Source organism: Macaca thibetana, chromosome 9 (assembly GCF_024542745.1).
Source record: "Macaca thibetana thibetana isolate TM-01 chromosome 9, ASM2454274v1, whole genome shotgun sequence".
NCBI lineage: Eukaryota > Metazoa > Chordata > Mammalia > Primates > Cercopithecidae > Macaca > Macaca thibetana.
The window spans coordinates 90236907-90258553 of record NC_065586.1 but is presented as its reverse complement, the minus strand read 5'-3'; the positions used below and the strand labels follow the sequence as shown (position 1 = coordinate 90258553).

Genomic DNA, 21647 nt, shown 5'->3' with positions numbered 1-21647 from the left:
AAAAAAAAAAAAAATTAGACACATACATAGAGGTAATTATGGAAGTCTCAATATTTTGTCTTTATCTCATTCAATGCTCAAAAATGGCTGATGAGTACACTGTCCCAGTCCACTTTTATAAAGCAAGGTACAGAACTTTTACACTAGATGTAAAACCTTGATTTTGCAACAATTTTACACCTCCAGGGTTTTTCCTGAAGTTGTTTCCTTTCTGATCCACAACAGCAAAACATGTAGCCAAATAGCTATTCTGACTCTTTTCCCATCCTCATTAAATTCCTTACAAAATATGGTAAGCATAATTTTTCACATGACTATTTTCATATCATCTCAATTCCTTCAAAAACAAAAATCCAGTTCAAAGTTTATTTTCCTTAAAGCTTCACAAAAAGACTACTGGTATGTCTCACTCAACTTATTAATGACCCCTTCTTGCAGAGACTGAAAGATTTATTTAAAGTTATTTACTTTTTTTCTCTAATCCAATATTACTGGTAAAAAAAAAAACAAAAATGTTATTTACATCAACTATCTGGATATCACATTTTGAAAAGGAGACTGACAAGCACCCATAAACTACCATAACTATCTCCATGCTCCAGTTTCTCAAGTCGTAAATCATCTGCCACACTGCTATGCAAGTCACCGTTCCGAAATGTAGTTCTAAGTATGTCGCCATTGTTTAAAAAACTCACAAATGTTCCCTGTACTGCCACCTCTCACTGAATCAGTTCAAATTACTTAGTTCTGTCAGACAAATTTAGCTCCTCCATAATTTAGACCCAACCTTTTTGCCTCAGTTTTTGACACATACCTCATACACCCTAGGGGCAATCATACTGATGAGAATCTGCAGTCCCAAAAAGTGCTGAGCTATTTTATATATAATTCTATATGTTATTTTTACCTGTCCTGTCATCAGAGTCATTCTAACCCAAGCCCTCTTCATTAGTAAAATAATAAGCTTTCATGTTTCATCTACTGTAAAGTTCCTAACTTCCTATCTCAAAGTTAATCACTCCTTCCTCAGTGGTACTGATGCATCTCATATCCTCTTTTATAACACTAATCAGGTAATATTGTAAGCATTGATATTATAGGACTCCCTTATGTGAAACTTTTTAAATAAAATGTTCTATTTACCTAATTTCCTATGTGCCTAGTGCCTAGTATACATAGAGGACTCACAATAATTTGCTGAATGAATAAATAGTAAGAAAATTCCAGACTAATTCGTAAGAACTAAAAAGGGTTCTGCAGCAATCTTAAATGTCTGAAGGGTAATCATGTAAATGAATTGAATTGTTTTTTGTGGCGCTAAGGGGGAAACTGGGACTATGAACATTACGATGAACCACACTGTACTTCAACATAGAACCTTCTAACAACACAACTAATACCCTTAATAGGCTCTGTTGAGAAAACTGAGCTCCAAATTAGTAAAAGAATTCAAGCATGACTAAATAACATGTATCAGATGTCTAAACCTTCTGAGAATAAAAAGGCATACACTTAGCTGTATGGTAGCTGCTGGTGCTTTGCTTTGACATTTTGCTCATGTCTAACCTAGAAGTACATCCTGAACTGACGATATGCATGATAGAACCTTTCTTCCAGTTGCACAGGTGAAACCTGGATCCTGACCAAGGTAATTGTATTTTTTTCCCTACAGAGTGTTATGTTTCTATTAAATGGACAACTAAATCAAAAGATTACATTTCAGTGGTGTTGTAGAAGAGCAATACAATCTTATCTACTCATTAAAATAAGTGGCTAGTTATTATTTTACTCAAGAAAATTTTATAGTGGTTATTTCCTAAAATTTTCCCTTCGTGCAGTAGAGTTCTCAGCTGTGTTATTTGTACACCCACCCAGTTTTGAAAGTTAACCCTTATCCTAGCATTCTTGACAGTATTACTGTGCTTCTGAGAGTATATCACAAAGATGGGCATTATCCTCCAGTTATTTGTTCAATTAGTGTGCTAGTTACCTTATATAATAATTACCTATCAAAAGTTTTATTGTTTTTTTTTTTTTTTTTTTTTTTCTGAGACAGAGTCTTACTCTGTCGCCCAGGCTGAAGTGCAGTGGCACGATCTCGGCTCCTGCAAGCTCGGCCTCCTGGGTTCACACTATTCTCCCGTCTCAGCCTTTCCAGTAGCTGGGACTACAGGCACTCGCCATTACGCTCGCCTAATTTTTTTGTATTTTTACTAGAGACGGAGTTTCACCGTGTTAGCCAGAAGGCTCTTGATCTCCTGACCTCGTGATCCTTCCGCCTAAGCCTCCCAAAGTGCTGGGATTACAGGCGTAAGCCACGGCGCCTGGCTAGTTTTATTAGTCTTTAGATCAAAGACTAATACAATTTAGATCAAAAATTTTGGTAACCAAAACACAATTCTGAATCACGAGTTATTTGTTTCCTAAATAACATTCAAGGGTTACCGATCTCTGTAACTCTGGGCAGTACCAATAACGTCAAAAAGTCAGTGAGGGGTTGGGGGAGTTAAGGCTTATGTAAGTACAAAAAAGCAACTTAAATGTTATCACTCTTCAAAAATACAAAAACTTATTCAGTTGGGATGTTTTCCTTATTTAAAACTTCAATAACTTACTTTCGAACTTAACCTTCTGTGTACTATATCTTCCTGGTAATGAACCATGAATTTTTTCCATATGGGTAAGAGGGACTTTAATTCCATTTGCTAGATTTACCCTGGTACTTGTAGGAAAAATTTTCCTTTCCTTTTAGCACTGGAACTCAAATAAGAATACAGTGTGTGCAACTGTATATTGCATTTATTTTACCTTTTGATAAATGTACATTTTAGTACCCGAAACTATCATATTAACAACCTAAACTTTTAGAGCCTAAATTAAACTTTATATACACGACCTATTATTAAAAAAATAGTTCAGTTTGCCTGTAATCCCAGCACTTTGGGAGGCCGCGGGGGATAGATCACTTCAGGTTAGGAGTTCGAGACCAACCTGGCCAACATGGTGAAACCCCATCTGTACTAAAAATACAAAAAATTAGCCGGGCCTGAGGCGCGCAGCTGTAATCCCAGCGACTCCGGAGGCTGAGACCGGAGAATCGCTGGAACCCGGGAGGCAGAGGTGGCAGAAAGCCAAGATCACACCACTGTACTCTAGCCTGAGAGACAGAGGAAGGCTCCGTCTCAAAAAGAAAAAAGAAAAAGAAAAAAAAAAGTTCAGTTTCACAGTATGGCCTATTAAGCCACTGGGAGGTACGGACGGACAATAGGGAAGTTAAGGAGGGACATACAAGATACTTTAAAGAAACAAGTGGCTAGAAACATCCACAAAGGTACTGAGGTAGGCCAAGTAGAAAAATTAGAAAAATATGGAAATAATCTGTGGTTATACTCTGAAACCAACAGGCCTAAGTACTAACTACATGGCTAACTTCTCCCTAATATTTATCTCTCCAGCAATTTCTCTCTCTACGAATATCTTCAAACTCATTCTCTAATAGTTTCTCGTGTCTCTCACCATACTTCCAAACCCTCAAATTTTCTTTATCATCTTCTCACCACCTTAACAAGAATAACGTGGAAACAATGTATTATCTTTAGCTTTATTTTATATTCCTGTCCTGCTTTTCAAAAGCAGATAATGTGAACATTTTATGTTTTTCTAACAAAAAAAAAAGTAAACTATTATAGTATTTGAATGACTTTTTCCTGGGACAACAACAAAAAATGTATTTGCCCTACTTGACTAAAAGATGGCTATGAACAATCTAGATGAAAACCAGATTTGGAAATTCTAAATAATGCCTAACGTATGATGGGTAGTTGTACATTACAGTACTTGGGAAAATATGAGAAAACAGCACATAATTTGATTTCAAAATTATTATGTTCAGTTCCAAATTTAAAATGTTTTAATCTATGTGGGGTTAGAGACAAGCAGATGAAAATATTTTTTAACAAAAAAAGTATCTAACATAAAATTCAAATTAAAAAACATACCTGAAAAGCCACATTCAAAGATGAGTTAAACACCTTATCAAGTTCACTCTCAAACTAGCTCTAAGTAAGGAGCATGACTTGTAGCTTGATTTCCTAAGGTAAACTTCTCTTAATTGCAGGAAAGAGCACGCTGAAAACCCAGTCAGTCACATGGGTTTCCCTCTCTTTCTTATTTCGGCCACAGAAATAAGAAGCATAAGAAAGGCTGAGGCAGCAAATGCTGGAGGGGAGAAAACTATGTGCAGTGTGCAGGATTTCTTCTTAAAGGCACAGAAAATAATTACAACTAGCAGCAGAAGGAAGGAAAATTAACACTTTTTTCACAGGCTATGAGAGAGGTAAAGGTATGCCAACAAACTGAGTAGACCTGAGGAAAATCTTACAAGTTAAAGCTTTTCACAAACAGGCAAGCATGGCTATCTAAACAGCATAAAATGAAAATAAAAGATTTTTCCCATTAATAAAAAGGAAGCCAAGATTGAATTTGGCCGAAATAATTAATCAACAAAGTAAAGGCTAGGAAAGTACTTCCAGATTTGTATTTTGAATCTGTTCTCTATTATACACCTCTGTTTATACTCATCGATTACATAGTACCTGAATATGACCCAATTTTAAATCAGTAAAGCAATGTGAGCTATAACGGTGTATTGTACTTTCAGTCACTACCTGAGGAGACCTGCCTATTAACCAGCCCAGTATTTCCGTGGTTACAGTCGGGGAATCACCCGCATCAGAATCACATGCGGGCCCTTTTAAAAAGTTGGATTCCTGGTGGACCCCACCCAAGATCTACTTGGGTCTCAAGGAATCTGCATTCTTAACAACCCTCCCCCTTGCAAGTAATTTTAAACACTAAATTTAAGAATCACTGTAGTAGGGTCCAAGCAACTATCAGCCATAACTACCTGAAGATAACTCACAGTGTAGCTAACAGAGTTCCTAGGGAGAAAAGAGCAGCCTCAAAAAGGGCACACTTTGCCTTTCTGCATACATTTAGAGATGGATAACAGATGTATCATCTCAAAATCTCCAAATGTTTCCACTCTTTCCCAAAACCTTCCTACCACAACATACTAAGTATGAAATGCATGAGTAAGCCAAGTTAAACATTTCATGAACTTAAACTAAAAAATTGGCTTTGCCTGTCTATAAAAGTTCCTTAAGACAATAAAAGATACAAATATTTTAATCCTTCTCAGCATTCCTTCCTTTCGGTTCCTTCTCAGATTTGCTTTTTAGTCAAAGCTTCAAGACTTTGGGAAATGTTATATCACTACACCAGAATTTACTTTAACATCCATCCAATCCCATGTACAAATTATGTTTAAAAATCTTCTACTGCACAAATTGTGTAACATTTCCCAGACAGTACACAAAAATTCATCCAGTATCTTTCTTTCTTCAAATCAGTGGATTTCAGCGGTGAAGTTGAGGAAGGGGTTATAGTAGTCTTGCTATAGTCTGAATAATAACATTTGAATCTTCACTATATGCCACATAGCAAAAACAAAGAATGTAGAATATTATTTAACCCTCATGGCAATCCCATGAATTAGGCATTATTATAATCCCCATTTTATGGATGAGTTGCTTAAGGTCCAGAGAAGTCCAGAATTAAAGAACTAGTAAGCTAATTCAAACCCAAGCAGCCTAACTCTAGAACCAGCATTTTTAAACACCATACCATCCTGTAATTTGAAGATGCCACCTAGGATTAAGCAATTCACTAAAACCTAGTTGACAATCTGAATCAACTGCAAGCAATTTTATCTTTCTTTGGAGACAGTCTCATTCTGCCATCCAGGCAGGAATGCAGTGGTGCAACCATAGCTCACTGCAGCCGCAACCTCCCCAGCTCAAGTGATCCTCCCACTTCAGCCTCCCGAGTAACTGTGGCTACAGGTGCACACCACCATGCCCAGCTAGTTTTTTTATTTTTTGTAGAGACAGCATCTCGCTATGTTGCCTAGGCAGCCTTGAACTCCTGGGCTCAAGCAGTCCCCTCACCTTGGGCTCCCAATGTAGGCATGAGCCACTGGGCCCAAGCAGGCAACTTTCTAAAAATGCAAATTCACCAGCCAAATAGTAGGTCTCCTGAATCTGACTAGGTGGAGGCTGTGAATTAGAGAATCTAACTTTTGTAAATGCATTTTTAGGTGATTTTTTTAATTTTTTAAATAAAATGAGATGGGGTCTTGCTATACTGCCAAGGCTGGAACTCCTGGCCTCAAGCGAATCTCCAGTCTCAGCTTCCCAAAGTGCTGGGATTACAGGCATGAGCCACTATATCTGGGCGGTTTCAGGTGATTTTGAAATATACCAAAAGCTAGAAACAACTGCACTAGCTCACCAAAGTGCCACAATGGCAACCTTCATGAAATAACTCATAGTCTGGAAGTTAAAGGCTTAAATTCCAGTTAATTGATTAACTAAAATGTACTTAATACCCCATTCTCTCTCTCTCTCTCTCTCTCTCTCTCTCTCTCTCTCTACTCCTCCCCATCTCAAAGAAATAATAAGAAAAAAATAGATGTAGAATTTGCTACAGAAAAGAAAAAAGAGCTGCTGCTTTGTGCCACCTTCACATGAAAAAACTAAAAGATCACTGATATTTCTATCATGATTACTCTAAGGCAGAGTTGGACCTTTGCTAAAAGACACATTAAAGGTGGAATTTAGAGTTGAAAGGAATAGTTCTATCTCTAGCATGCCTCTCATTTTACAGAGGGAAAAAAAATCCTGTTTTTTTCAGCTTTCTCTTTAACTCAGTTGACATTTGTAATATTCAATCAGTAAATATTTGTGGTCTACTACTGTGGGTGCAACAGAATTGTGTATTATAATACCACAATATTAGAACTGAAGGGACTGTGAATATCCCAATTTCACAGATGAGGAAACCGAAGTCCAGAAATTTAGTGAATTGCCCAAAGTTAACAGAATTATTTAATGGCAGAAGTTGTTACCTAGGACAAAAACCAAGTTACTTATCTCTCAAGCATTGTATTTTCACTACACCAAAAGCTAAGTTTTTGTTCTTAAATTTATAATTCATAGAAATCAATGTATTAGCTTCAAGCCCTAGGAATAGATCTATAGTCTAGTTGTAATTCTTACATTTAATTAGCTATCTGACTTTGAACAAATAACCATAAAATAGAAATAAACCCTACCCTTCCTAGGTCACAGCAATATGTAAAGAACAACCACCAAAAAAAACTGTGGCTGGGCACGATGGCTCACACCTGTGATCCCAGCACTTTGGGAGGCAGAGGTGAGCAGATCACCTGAGCTCAGGAGTTCGACACCAGCCTGGGCAACATGGTGAGACCTCATCTCTATGAAAAAAAAGAAAAGGAAAAAAAACTTGTGAAGAAAATACATATGAAAATAATTTTAGAAAACTGTGAAATTATGTAGAACTAAGATACACTTTCATATTTTTTCCTAGAGGCAAACAGGTACTGGTTTTTAAATCTTATAAATGCTGCCCCTAAATAGTGTGCAGTGAATATCATTGTTCAAGGTTACAAAATGAGTTACCATGCATAATTCATTTCCAATATTAAATTAATACCACCTTGTTAGATAGTATCTAGCAAATAAAAGATTATTTGTCAACAGCATCATTGGCTTTCCATGGAGTATTAAGGCATGAATAAGGTGATCATAGAACTTCCTTCCACTTAAAAGATCTAAAAACTTCAAAGTGAAAACTTCCATTTAAAAGTAACAGAACCGGCCGGGCGCGGTGGCTCAAGCCTGTAATCCCAGCACTTTGGGAGGCCGAGATGGGCGGATCACGAGGTCAGGAGATCGAGACCATCCTGGCTAACACGGTGAAACCCCGTCTCTACTAAGAAATACAAAAAATAGCCGGGCGAGGTGGCAGCGCCTGTAGTCCCAGCTACTCGGGAGGCTGAGACCGGAGAATGGCGTGAACCCGGGAGGCGGAGCTTGCAGTGAGCTGAGATCCGGCCACTGCACTCCAGCCTGGGCTACAGAGCGAGACTCCGTCTCAAAAAAAAAAAAAAAAAAAAGTAACAGAACCACTCCCCAAATAAAAACCTTTTAGTCAAAATCTCCTATAAAGTGTGAAGTTTAATTAAGAGCATTGTACAAATGTTAGTTCCTTAGTTGTGACAAATGTACCATAAATATAAGGTGATGTTAACCAAAGGGGAACTGGGGGAGGGGTGTGGAAACTCTTGGTATTACCTTTGCAACTTTTCTACAAATCTAAAACTATTAGAAAATAAAATATTTTAAAAATTAAAAATAAATCTCTATGGCCATTTTGGATAGTTTAGAGATTTCTATTAAACAAGTAACTCCAAGTTAGTATTATAATAATAGTCTGCTTTGCTTACAACTGTGTAGTAAAAAATGTTAATTTGGCCGGATGCAGTAGCTCATGCCTGTAATCCCAGCACTTTAAGAGGCCAAAGCAGGCAGATCACTTGAGCCCAGGAGTTTGAGACCAGTCTGAGAAACATGGCAAAACCCTGTCTCTACAAAAAATACAAAACAAAATTAGCAGGTCGTAGTGGTGCATGCCTGTAGTCTGAGCTACTTGGGAGGCTGAGCTGAAAGGATCAATTGAGTCCAGGAGTCTGAAGCTGCAGTGAGCCATGCCACCGCAGTCCAGGCCTGGACAAGAGTGAGATCCTGTCTCCAAAAAAAAAGTTACTTTAATTTAGCGCTTCAAAGTAATATGTTTGAGTGCTTAAATTATCTTACTTCCACAAAAATCAGAGTTTCTGAATATGTTCTACCTAATTTGTATTCAGGTTATCACATTTCTAATCTGCCAACTGAATGAAAACCACAAATTCCTAAGGTGAAGTCCTGAACCAATGCTGAATTTCCGGTGCTTTAGTGTAGGTCCCTAGAGTATTGTTTTTTATGGGGTTTTTAAAAGAAAATACTGGATCTGAGATAGGTGAAGGAGTGAGACACAGGGAAAAGATATAAAAGGCTCTTGAGCTAGCTCCCCAATTTAACATAATGGTAGCTTCACAACACTCTAAAATCCTAATAGACTTTTGTGTTTATTCCAGAGCAATTAATTATGTATTATTTTCTGCTTTCCTAAAATTTTAAACATTAATTATAGTACCAGAGTTGATCCTGAACAAAACAGGTTTTAATTCAATTGATTTTTCCTTCATTCTCCTTGTAAATAATTGTATCAGAGTATTAAAAAGCTGCCCGCTTTGGGGAGCTTTTAAAATCTTTTAAAACATCAGAAGTTTCATATTCTGCCTTTTCTTTAGTTATTTGAGAAAGGAACTTTTTTTTGAGAAACTCACGTTGAAACTCGTTTTTATTTTAGTTGACTGGGGGGGGAATACACACTATGGAACAAGTAAGGGAGCCTTATAGGACAGAGATGTTTATGATGGCTCAGTCAGATGGATGAATTATGATTTTGTCAACTAGTGCAAATTCTAGGTGGAAAAAAGGACATGGCTGACTTTGCTGTTTCCGAGAACCTTAAATTAAGAAAAAAATCTTCGGCCGGGCGCGGTGGCTCAAGCCTGTAATCCCAGCACTTTGGGAGGCCGAGACGGGGGATCACGAGGTCAGGAAATCGAGACCACCCTGGCTAACACGGTAAAACCCCGTCTCTACTAAAACATACAAAAAACTAGCCGGGCGAGGCGGCGGGCGCCTGTAGTCCCAGCTACGCGGGAGGCTGAGGCAGGAGAATGGCGTGAACCTGGGAGGCGGAGCTTGCAGTGAGCTGAGATCCGGCCACTGCACTCTAGCCTGGGTGACAAAGCGAGACTCGTCTCAAAAAAAAAAAAAAAAAAAAAAAAAAAAAAAAAAAATCTTCATCGGTTTTCATATTAGGGAGAATGGAGACTATCTAGATGTGAAAAGAAATCACTAAAAGAGCCTTTAGTTTTTCCTACTCAACCCAACCGTTGTAAAAAGAGCTCTGTGAAAATAGCTTTTGCCACAATATTTAGGAAGTTTCAGAAGTCAACAACTACAGAGAAAGTCACATGGATCTGTATGTTTCAAAATCTATAAAGTCAATGTTCTTTTCAGATAAAGGGAAAAAAATCTTCAATTATTCCTTCCTTACCTTAGCAATGCCCTTTAAGGTCACCAAATTCATGTAAAGACTTGGTTAAAAAAAAAAAATCAGCACTACCAGGAAACACAGATAAGTATCTATATAAAATAACAGTAACTATGCCAATGCAATCCTAACAAGCTTCAAAAGTATTAAATGGCCTAAAAACAAACAAACAAAAAACTACAAAAGAGTCTATGTAAAAAATAAAGCATTCTACTTAGAAAACAAGACATTAATTTACTTGAAGGACCCACAAAAACTTTGGTTTAGAACTTTTTTTAAGAGACACAGTCTCACTCTGTCACCCAGGCTAGAGTGCAGTGACTCAATCATGGCTCACTGCAGCCTTGAACTCCTGGACTCAGGCAATCCTCCTGCTTCAGCCTCCAGAATAGCTGGGACTACAGGCACACGCTACCATGCCCAGCTTAGAAAGATTTTTTAAGAAGAGTAACAAATGGATCCTTGAGGAATTAAGGCAAGCTTGGAAAAACAAAAGACTTCAAAAGTGTTCACTCCTCCTCACTGCTGAGTGGTACCCATCTAGCATTTCAACTTTTTTTTTTTTTGAGACGGAATCTGGGGTTCGCCATGTTGGCCAGGCTGGTCTCGAACTCTTGACCTCAGGTGATCCACCCGCCTCGCCCTCCCAAAGTGTTGGGATTATAGGTGTGAGTCACTGCGCCCAGCTGCATTTCAATTTTTATAGACAGGAAAGGGTCAAGGATCTGAGGGAATGCTACTTCTAGCGCTCTGACAGCCAAGTAACCATAAACACAGAAAGGTGTCCATGTGAAACTGAAGCAAGCCCCCAGTAGGGACTGAAATAGAACTCACCTCATGTGGAAGGGAAGGAAGGTGGAAGATGACCACTAAGGCCCTCCAAATGAAAGCAGTCATATTCTAACTGAATTCCTGTATTTCCTATATGATAGCTACCGAAATAATGTGCCTTAATTTAACATAATACTTTGTAGTAATAGATACATTGCTGTAAAATGTTCCCCCTTCTTACGTAAACGTAAAACTTTTTTTTTAAAGGTTTCTCGTATAGATTTTTGCCTAATTAAGAGAAAGAGAAGAACGAAGTGGGAAGGGAAGAAGAAGAAAAGCATGGAGGATAAACAGGTGGCAGAGAAAAGAGCCATAAAGTGAACAAAGGTTGTAGACTGAACATAAACATGGACTGGGAAATCAGGAATCCTGGTTTCGAATCCCAGCCTGCCACTAGCTAACTAAATTACCTTCTTTAGACAATGAGATTCCTCATCTAAAAAAAATAAAATGGGAGTAAGAGTTGCACCGAAGAACAAGATTCCATCCCAAACAAGCCACTTCCAAAGAGAGCCCTCACCTGGAGCTTCAGAGTTGAGAATAGCAACTATGCATTTGGGGGTAGGGTTGGATCTCTTGGGTTGTGTTGTGAGACAGGGGTAATTTCTGATTATTTTCACTGAGGATGGAGATTTTTGCTCAAAATTACACTACCTAGGTAGAGCACAGTAAAGGGGAATCCATGAAAGCTACTGATTCAACCCAATCTGAATAGTGTTCATACCAGTGGCTAGGTATTATAGTTTCAGAGATGAATGTCACAGTTCCTGCCTTTAAGGTGTTCAGAATTCAGTTAAGAAAAACTGTGCCTCTCTGACTCTGCCCTTTCTTTCCCAAGAATGTCATATAAAGGAAGCACTGACTCCTAGAGTCTTGACATTCAGACCTCTATCACGAAAAATGAGGCTTAGAGAAATTAACTTTAGGGCACCTGTTTTCTGACTTCAAATCGAGTGCTCTGACACATATGAATAATGTGGCCATATGAATGTCATCTAGCTATATTAAGTTCTATTAGGCTACAAATAAAAGAAAATTTAAAAATTAAATCAAAATTCCTGCCTACTTAAAACACATGGGAAATGAAAGAAAAAATAAAATTCCTGCCTACTGTTAATAATATGAAAGCCTCTTATAAATAACGTTGTTGGCTGGGCATGGTGGCTCACGCCTGTAATCCCAGCACTTTGGGAGGCTGAGGCGGGTGGATCACCTTGAGGTCAGGAGTTCAAGACCAGCCTGGCCAACATGGTGAAACCTGGTCTCTACTAAAAATACAAAAATTAGCCGGGCGTGGTGGCAGGTGCCTATAATCCCAGCTACTCGGGAGGCTGAGGCAGGAGAATCGCTTGAGCCCAGGGGGCGGAGGTTGCAATAAGCCAAGATGGCACCACTTGCCCACTCCAGCCTGGGCAAAAGAGGGAAACTCCATCTCAAAAAAAAAAAAAAATTGTTCATAAATTGCAATTTATCTGTCTTCAAACTTAATCCCCACTAGCCTGCACCCCACCTGCAGGTCAGGGACAGTTGTCTAAATCATCTCTATTCACAATGCATGGCACAGAGCAAGAACTCAAGAGTATACTAGTTGAATCTGTGATCTCCAAAGCCCCTCCCAGATCTAAAATTGCTTGACATCTGACCTGAAAACATGACCAAGATAGATATGACCAATAAACACCCAAAGGCCACACAGTGTTACAAATTTATAAACCTAACTCAACTTGAGATCTTTTAGAATATTGCCAGTACAAGTTTTAAATATATTTTTGCAACTATGTTACAAATACAGATCTCATTACTATATATATTGTCCTGAGTAACACAAAATTAGGATTTTCCACTTTTGATTTAAGAAACTTTATATTAGTAAATGTATATGAGCAAAAAAATATGGAATAAATTAGAAAGAGGAATAAGAAATATCAATTATAATCAGAAAATTATGCCTTTATATCTACAATATGTATGTTAATTGTATAACCTGCTAAAACTTGAGCTCAGAATTCGCTTCTTTCACTTCTGGTTGTAGTCAAGATCCCCAAAAAGGTAGCAAAAACACAGTAGAGAGAACTCTATAAAGGAAAGTTTTACAAGTTGGGAATATTTTCCTATTTACCTAGGGATTAAAAAAAAAGAAGAAAAAAAAGGGCGTGTCAAAATCTAACTCAAGGAAACTGCCTTTTTTTTTTTTTTTTTTTTTTTTTGAGAGAAGTCTCACTCTTAACCCCCAGGTTTGAGTGCAATGGCTCGATTTCGGCTCACTGCAACCTCCGCCTCCCGGGTTCAAACGATTCTCCTGCCTCCGCCTCCCAACCAGCTGGGATTAAGTCGCCTGCCAATACGCCCGGCTAATTTTTATATATTTTAGTAGAGACGGGGTTTCACCATGTTGGCCAGGCTGGTCTCGAACTCCTGACCTCAGGTGATCCGCCCGCCTCGGCCTCCCAAAGTGCTGGGATTACAGACGTGAGCCACTGCGCCCCGCCGTAAACTGCCCTTACAGTAACGTCCATTAAGTATTTTCTGACTACTCTTATTTATCCCTATTAAATCAACAAACCCCCATCCTGAAATCTGCAACGTTCAGCGCCATAATTTATTTTCTTTCTTTTCTTTTTCTTGAAAGACGGAGTTTCGCTCTTGTCCCCCAGGCTGGAGTGCAATTGCGCGATCTCGGCTCACTGCAACCTCTGCCTCCCGGGTTCAAGTGATTCCCCTGCCTCAGACTCCCGAGTAGCTGGGATTACAGGCACCTGCCACCACGCCTGGCTAATTTTTGTATTTTTAGTAGAGACGGGGGTTTCACCATGTTGGCCAGGCTGGTCTCGAACCCCTGACCTCAAACAGTCCGCCCGCCTCAGCCTCCCAAAGTGCTGGGATTACAGGCATGAGCCACCGCGCCCGTCCCATAATTTAATTTCAAGAATATCCTGTCAAATAACAAATACAATACCATTTTTTAAAAAAGTTATTGGGAGAAAAAAGTGGAGGCCTATCTGGGAGATTAAGAGAAAAGGCTTTCCTTAAAGGGCTAATTTGGCTTAAAAAATTGGGATAAAATTCTAAACACCAAACTGCATTTTAATAAAGGCCACTGAAACAAATGAATAAACACTATGAAGCACAACCACTTCTAATTTCAAGAATTCCCAAACCACTTGAATGGATTTAGACTCTATGCAAACACAGCAAATAAACAGCTCTACGAAAGGACTTCCTTTTCTTTTTCACAACCACACCCGTACACACATACCGCCTCCCCCCACCCCCAACAACCTAAATCTTTGTAGCACAATTGTTAAAAACTGGGGACGGAGATGGTTATCCGCTTTTCCAGAAAAAGCAACTGCAGATGCGGCACTAGCCAGCTGGCCGACCCTGACTGCTCAGAAGCCAGGTATGAATGGCAGGTACAGCCTCCCGCCGACAAGGCAACAGAAAGACTCGCTGTCCACAAAGCTCACAACTTCTCCTATAGAAACACAAAGCCGACCCAGTTCCTCTTCCTCCAGTGACAAATCAAAGCTAAGCCCTGACGCGTGCGGGGCTGGCAAGGAAGCCGCCGACCAAGCTCCCGGCTCCGGCTCCCGCTCCCGCTCTGGCTCCGGCTGCGACTCCGACCCAGACCTCGGCCCCGCCCCCGGTCCCGGCCCCGCCCCGAGTCCCCACGCAGCCTGCGCCGTACCTGGCGAAGAAGTCCGCGAAGCCGCCGCTCCGTCGAGCCCGGGCCAAAGTCTCCGCAGGACCCTGCTCCGCGGCGGGCAAGGGCACCGACGGCCCGGCCGGGGGCAGGTGATCGCTGGCGCTGTGACCGCGGCTCACCTCGAAAGTGTTCCGAGAGTTCAAGTGAATGTCAGAAAAGCCCAGGCGCGGCTCCGCACCCCCACTAGTCCTCTCGGCCGAGGTGGCAGGGGGCGAGCCCTCCTCCGGACCCCCGGCGCCAACTCCCGGCTGCTCTGAGTCCTCGCTACCGCTGCAGCTGTTGGCCGGGCTGTCCCCCGAGCCGCTGCCCGCGCCCTCGGGCTCCTCGGCATCCGCGGCCACCAGACAGCAGCTCCGCAGCGGGTCCTCAAGCGGCGAGGCCCAGTCGGACGGGCTGCCCGCGCCGTCCGCGTCCTCGTCGCCAGGCCCCTCCAGGCGGAGGCGGCCGCAGGGGCGGCGGCGGCGCGACTCCCGGCCGCCGGCGCGCGCCAGCCCGCGAGCCTCTTCCAGATCGCGACAGTCCCGGCCCGGCAGAAAACCCGAGTCGCCGTTGGTCATGCCTCCATGCCGCGGCGCGCGGCCATCCGCCACATCCGCGCCGCGGTGCTTGGAACCCGAGCCCAGCGGGCAGGCGTCCGATCGTGGGGCTGCCGAGGGCGGCGGGGCGCAGGCTTGGCCAGCGGGGAGCGGACAGTAGCAGAGCCCCGGCTCCAGCTGCTCCCCGGCCGCCGCGAGGTAACGCTGAAGGAGCTGCCGAGGCGGCGTTTCCTCCTCCTCCTCAGCCTCCTCCCGCGGCTCCACAGCGCCGACGCCTCCGCCAAAGCCGCCCATGGCCCGGATTACCTTCCCGTCCTGGCCCACGGGCTCCGGCGCAGGCACCGGGAGCAACTTGGGGTTTCCTCCCGAGCAGGCTCCAGCATCCTCCGGACCCACCATCTGGGGGCGGGTGGCGGCCGCCCCAGGAGGCAAGGAAGGACTCCAGGCGCACGCTTGGCCACAGAACAGCTCTGAGTGCTGGAGCCGCGGCGACAGCCGCCGCAACGTTCCCAGACCCACCCCTCCCACCCGCGGGGTCAGACAGTTGCGGGAGGGCGGGCACGCGCCAGGACTCGCGCACGCGCAAAAGTCGGACCGGTCAAGCCCCAACCTGGAGATTCCCCGAACCATAGAGACGGTAGCTAGAGAGACGCAGGCTGCCAATCTAGGATCAGCCATCTGGATGGTAGAGGCTGGTTGGCCCGCTCCAAGAGTGACAGTTCTTACCGAAGCGCGGGTATTGCTCGCTTAGCAAAAATTCACTTGATGTATTTCATTTATGGTAGTAAAATACTCCCATATTTGGGAGGTGTTAGCGTGGGTAAGTCCTTCCAGCTCTAATTGGTCACCACTCGACTTTACGATTTTTAACAGCCTTCTCCCGCATCATTGCCACAGTTCAGGGCTTCATCACTTAATCGAGGAGGGTCAACACCCTCCCTTCTTCACTTCATCTAACATTAAAAAAAAAAGATAACCTAAGTTATCTTGCTCACTTAGCACCATGTTTCATCACAATCCTCTAAAAGATTATCACCTAAGGAGGGAGAGGAAGTGGTCAGGCAGAGAGGAGCTATTGAAATAATTCCAGCTTTCTGTGATAGTGGATTAAAACGGGATGATTGACCATGGAGTGGAAATGAAATATATTTAAAGTAAAAGACGAAAGACTTGATAACTGATCAGAAGAAGTGACAGAAGACAGAGTAATCAATGATTACTACAAAGGTATGAGACTGAAACTGATACGGTTTGAAGAAATAGAAAATTGGATAGGAAAAAACAATTAATAGGGGAAATATATCTGGTAAAGTAAACGACTGAAAGAGTTCTAAAACTAGAGTTGTCCGGGCGCAGTGGCTCACGCCTGTAATTCCAACACTTTGAGAGGTCGAGGCGGGTGGATCACCTGAGGTCAGGAGTTCGAGACCAGCCTGGCCAACATGGTGAAACCCGGTCTCTACTAAAAATACAAAACATTAACCGGGCGTGGTGGTGGGCACCTGTAATCCCAGCTACTTTGGATCCTGAGGCAGGAGAATCGCTTTAACCCGAGAGGCTGAAGTTACAATGAGCCAAGATCACACCACTGCACTCCAGCCAGGGCAACAAGAGTGAAACTCTGTTTCAAATAAATAAATAATAAAACTTGGTTTAGGGTTTAGGTTCAGAGACACAGATTAGGCATCATCTGAATAATGCAAATAGGTGGATGAATCATGAGTAACATTGCCTAGGAAGAAAGAATAAAGATAAGGGTCGGGCACAGGCCCAAATGTTTCATTATTTCAGGACAAAAAAGTTGTATTGCAAGAGATGGAAGAAGCATCAGTTGTGGATAAAATGAAGCAGAAAATATAGACCACTCATTCTATAAAAGTATATAGAATATAGACCACTCATTCATTCTACAAGTATGTTAGTGAATGCAAGAACAGAAATAAAATAGAGTTGTAGAGGAGACATTATTGTCAAGCCTTTAAATTTTTTTCATATAAAAATACCTATACATACAGATATAAGAAAGAGGGAATATAACCTTTATATAATAAAATGTCAATAAAATGGGCATGCATGTACCTAACACTCGATTTAAAAAGCATCAAGAGGCCAGGCACGGTGGCTCACATCTGTAATCCCAGCACTTTGGGAGGCCGAGACGGGCGGATCACGAGGTCAGGAGATCGAGACCATCCTGGCTAACACGGTAAAACCCCGTCTCTACTAAAAAAATACAAAAAACTAGCCGGGCGAGGTGGCGGGCGCCTGTAGTCCCAGCTACTCAGGAGGCTGAGGCAGGAGAATGGCGTAAACCCGGGAGGCGGAGCTTGCAGTGAGCTGAGATCCGGCCACTGCATTCCAGCCTGGGTGGCAGAGCGAGACTCCGTCTCAAAAAATAAAAATAAAAAATAAATAAATAAAAATAAAAAAATTAGCCGGGCGTGGTGGTGGGCGCCTGTAATCCCAGCTACTCTGAGGCAGGAGAATCACTTGAACTCAGGAGGAGAAGTTTGCAGTGAGCCAAGATCGCACCACTGCACTCCAGCCTGGGCAACAGAGGGAGACTCTGTCTCAACAAAATAAAAACATCAATTGTCTTCTAAAATGAACATTATTGAAGGCCCTAGGGAAGGACTAAGTGGCAAGGGCATAGTTAGCAATACATTTATTATCAAGGTATTTCAGAAGGAAGAAATGACTTTCAGGACACGAGTGGAAAAGTTAATATAAAAAGAGAGAAAATATTTGCAAATTGTATATCTGGTAAGAGTGCAGTATCCGGAATAAATAAAGAACTTGTATAAATCAACAACCGAAAAACAACCTAACGAAAAAATGGGCAAGGGACTTGAATATACATTTCTCCTAAGAAACATGTTAATGGAATATTAATAAGCATATGAAGTGATGCCCAACATCATTAGTAATTAAGGAAATGCAAATCAAAACTACAATGAGATAGCACTTCACACTCACCAGAATGTCTATAATCCAAAAAATAGAAAACAAGTGTTGAAAAGGACGTGGAAAAACTAGAACTTCCTTTTTTTTTTCTTTTTTTTTTTTTTTTTTTTTTTTTTTTTTGAGACGGAGTCTCGCTCTGTCGCCCAGGCTGGAGTGCAGTGGCCGGATCTCAGCTTACTGCAAGTTCCGCCTCCCGGGTTCACGCCATTCTCCTGCCTCGGCCTCCCGAGTAGCTGGGACTACAGGCGCCCGCCACCTCGCCCGGCTAGTTTTTGTATTTTTTAGTAGAGACAGGGTTTCACCGTGTTAGCCAGGATGGTCTCGATCTCCTGACCTCATGATCCGCCCGTCTCGGCCTCCCAAAGTGCTGGGATTACAGGCTTAGTTTTTTGTATTTTTTAGTAGAGACGGGGTTTCACCGTGTTAGCCAGGATGGTCTCAATCTCCTGACCTTGTGATCCGCCCGTCTTGGCCTCCCAAAGTGCTGGGATTACAGGCTTGAGCCACCGCGCCCGGCCAAAACTAGAACTTTCATACATTTCTGGTAGAAATGTAAAATGGTGCAGCTTCCGTGAAAAATAGTTTGGTAGTTCCTCAATAAGTTAAACATAGAATTACTGTATAAGCCAATAATTTTACTCCTATGTGTATACCCAAAAGAATTGAAAACTGATGCAAACAAAAATGTTTTACATGAGCTGGGCATGGTAGCTCATGCCTGTAATCCCAGCACTTTGGGAGGCCGAGGCAGGTGTATCACCTGAGGTCAGGAGTTCGACACCACCTGGCCAACATGGGGAAACCCCATCTCTACTAAAAAAATACAAAGGCTGGGCGTGGTGGCTCACGCCTCTAATCCCAGCACTTTGGGAGGCCGAGGAGGGGGGATCACGAGGTCAGGAGATCGAGACCATCCTGGCTAACACAGTGAAACACCGTCTCCACTAAAAATGCAAAAAAGTAGCCAGGTGTGGTGGTGGGCGCCTGTAGTCCCATCTACTCCGGAGGCTGAGGCAGGAGAATGGCGTGAACCTGGAAGGCGGAGCTTGCAGTGAGCGGAGATCACACCACTCCACTCCAGCCTGGGCGACAGAGCGAGATTCCATCTCAAAAAAAAAAAAAGAAAAAAAAAATTAGCCTGGAGCAGTGATGCCTGCCTGTAATCCCAGCTACTGGGGAGGCTGAGGCAGGGAGAATCGCTTGAACCTGGGAGGCAGAGGTTGCAGTGAGCCAAGATCATGCCATTGCACTCCCGCCTGGGCGACAGAACGAGACTCCATCTTCAAAAAAAAAAAAGAAAATGCTTTACGTAAATGTTCCTAGCAGCATTACCAACAATAACCAAAAGGTGGAAACAACCCAAATGTCCATCATCAGAGGAACTGATAAACAAAATATGATATATCCATGTAACCAAATATTACTCAGCTGTGAAAAAGAAATGAAGCACTGATTCATGCTACAAGGTGGATGAATCTGAAAAGCATTGTGGTGGTGTGTACCTGTATAGTCCCAGCTTCTTGGGAGACTGAGGTGGGAGGATCTCTTGATCTGAGAAGTTCAAGACCACAGTGAACTCTGATTGTGCCTGTGAATAGCCACTGCGCTCCAATCTGGGCAACATGGCAAGACCCCATCTCTTTAAAAAAAAGAAAAAAGGTAACATATAATTCCATTCCTATGAAATATCCAGGATAGATAAATCCATAGAGACAGAAAGCAGATAGATGATTATCAATGACTGAGGGAAAAGAGAAATAGAGTGTGACTATCTAATGGATATAAAGCTTTTTGGGGGTATAAAATGAATTGAATGAAAATGAGGTGAACAGGAACATATTTTGAAACTAAATAGAGGTTACAGTAGTTGTTCAACTCTGTGAATGTACTAAATGCCATTGAATTGTACACTTTAAAATGGTTAATTTTATATTATGCAAATTTCACCTCAAGTATAGAAAAACAATATACAAGATATCTGGACAATTTTTATTTTTATATACACACATTTTGATACTAGCTGGACAAGGTGACGTGTTCCTGTAATCCCAGCTACTTGGGAGGCTGAGGCACAAGAACCACTTGAACCTGGGAGGCGGAGGCTGCAGTGAGCTGAGATCATGAATAACTTAGGAAATGTTTGACAGCAGAAAGAAAATTGCAGGATAAGTTCTTTAGGCAGAGGACAAAGGTTGAAAAGATAAAAGATTAAGATTAGACTCCTGTAGCTACCCTCATTTTTACCATCCTATAACAATCCTTATGTCCAGACATCTCGTATACTGGTTTTTTACACTTGAGGTGAAATTTGCATAATATAAAATTAACCATTTTAAAGTGTACAATTCAATGGCATTTAGTACATTCTGTTTTGTAAAGCAGTGAAACGTACAATTTTTATAAGACTACGTGAATTGGTTTGCTACTGAAATATTCTTCAACTTCTGTAAATAGTTTAAATTCCAAGCGTGCCTGGTAAAACCCCAGCTGGTAAGAGAGGGTGACTAGACTAAGGTTGCAGATTATAGTTAGATAACAAGTATTGAAAGGATACCTACCGCAAATTGACTCAGCAGGGTGAGATATGTGTGAGAAATGAATGATGGTAAGATCACAAGGCAGCAGCTGTTTGGTAAGCCATAGTGGGACAGCCACAAACCAAGAGACAGATGAATGGTTAAAAATGCACACTGATCCGGCCGGGTGCAGTGGCTCATGCCTATAATCTCAGCACTTTGGGAAGCCAAGGCAGGCGGATCACAAGGTCAACAGATAGAGACCATCCTGGCCAACATGGTGAAACCCCCGTCTCTACTAAAAATACAAAAAAATAGCTGGGCGTGGTGGTGCAGGCCTGTAGTCCCAGCTGCTGGGGAGGCTGAGGCAGGAGAAATGATTGAACCTGGGAGGTGGAGGTTGCAGTAAGCCGAGATCGCGCCACTGCACTCCAGCCTGGCGACAGAGCGGGACTCCGTCTCAAAAAAATAAAAATTAAATTAAAAAAAAAAGATGCTGGGCCGGGCGCGGTGGCTCAAGCCTGTAATCCCAGCACTTTGGGAGGCCGAGACGGGTGGATCACGAGGTCCGGAGATCGAGACCAACCTGGTGAACATGGTGAAACCCCGTCTCTACTAAAAAATACAAAAAACTAGCCGGGCGAGGTGGCGGCGCCTGTAGTCCCAGCTACTCGGGAGGCTGAGGCAGGAGAATGGCGTGAACCCGGGAGGCGGAGCTTGCAGTGAGCTGAGATCCGGCCACTGCAACTCCAGCCCCGGAGACAGAGCGAGACTCCGTCTCAAAAAAAAAAAAAAAAAAAAGATGCTGATAGCAAAAAGTTTAAGAGTTAAAAACTAGAAATTACCTAAATAATCAATAATATGAAAGTATAGGAAAAACTAGCTATATCAATGAAACATTATGAATACAATTAAAATGACAAAATGCAGAAATATGGAGATTTTTTTTACAAAATAATAAGAAAAAGTAGAAATACACAATTGCACACCATTATAACAATG

General features: G+C 42.1%; 2 protein-coding genes across 3 annotated transcripts in view; one reads left to right on the top strand and one right to left on the bottom strand.

Moving 5' to 3' along the window:
- Positions 1-15743, bottom strand: part of TBC1D12 (TBC1 domain family member 12) — a 146574-nt gene extending 130831 nt beyond the window's left edge. Inside the window, exon 1 of one of the 2 annotated variants that reach the window (XM_050802784.1) lies at positions 14612-15743. In XM_050802784.1, coding sequence (XP_050658741.1) covers positions 14612-15564 — 953 coding nt within the window. In that variant the 5' untranslated portion in view covers positions 15565-15743. Of the gene's footprint in view, positions 1-3998; positions 7978-14611 lie in introns of those variants that run through there. The other variant, XM_050802785.1, reaches the window with a different exon arrangement.
- NOC3L (NOC3 like DNA replication regulator) overlaps positions 1-21647 on the top strand; it is a 113742-nt gene that overhangs the window by 15087 nt on the left and 77008 nt on the right. The gene's annotated exons all lie outside the window — the stretch shown is intronic.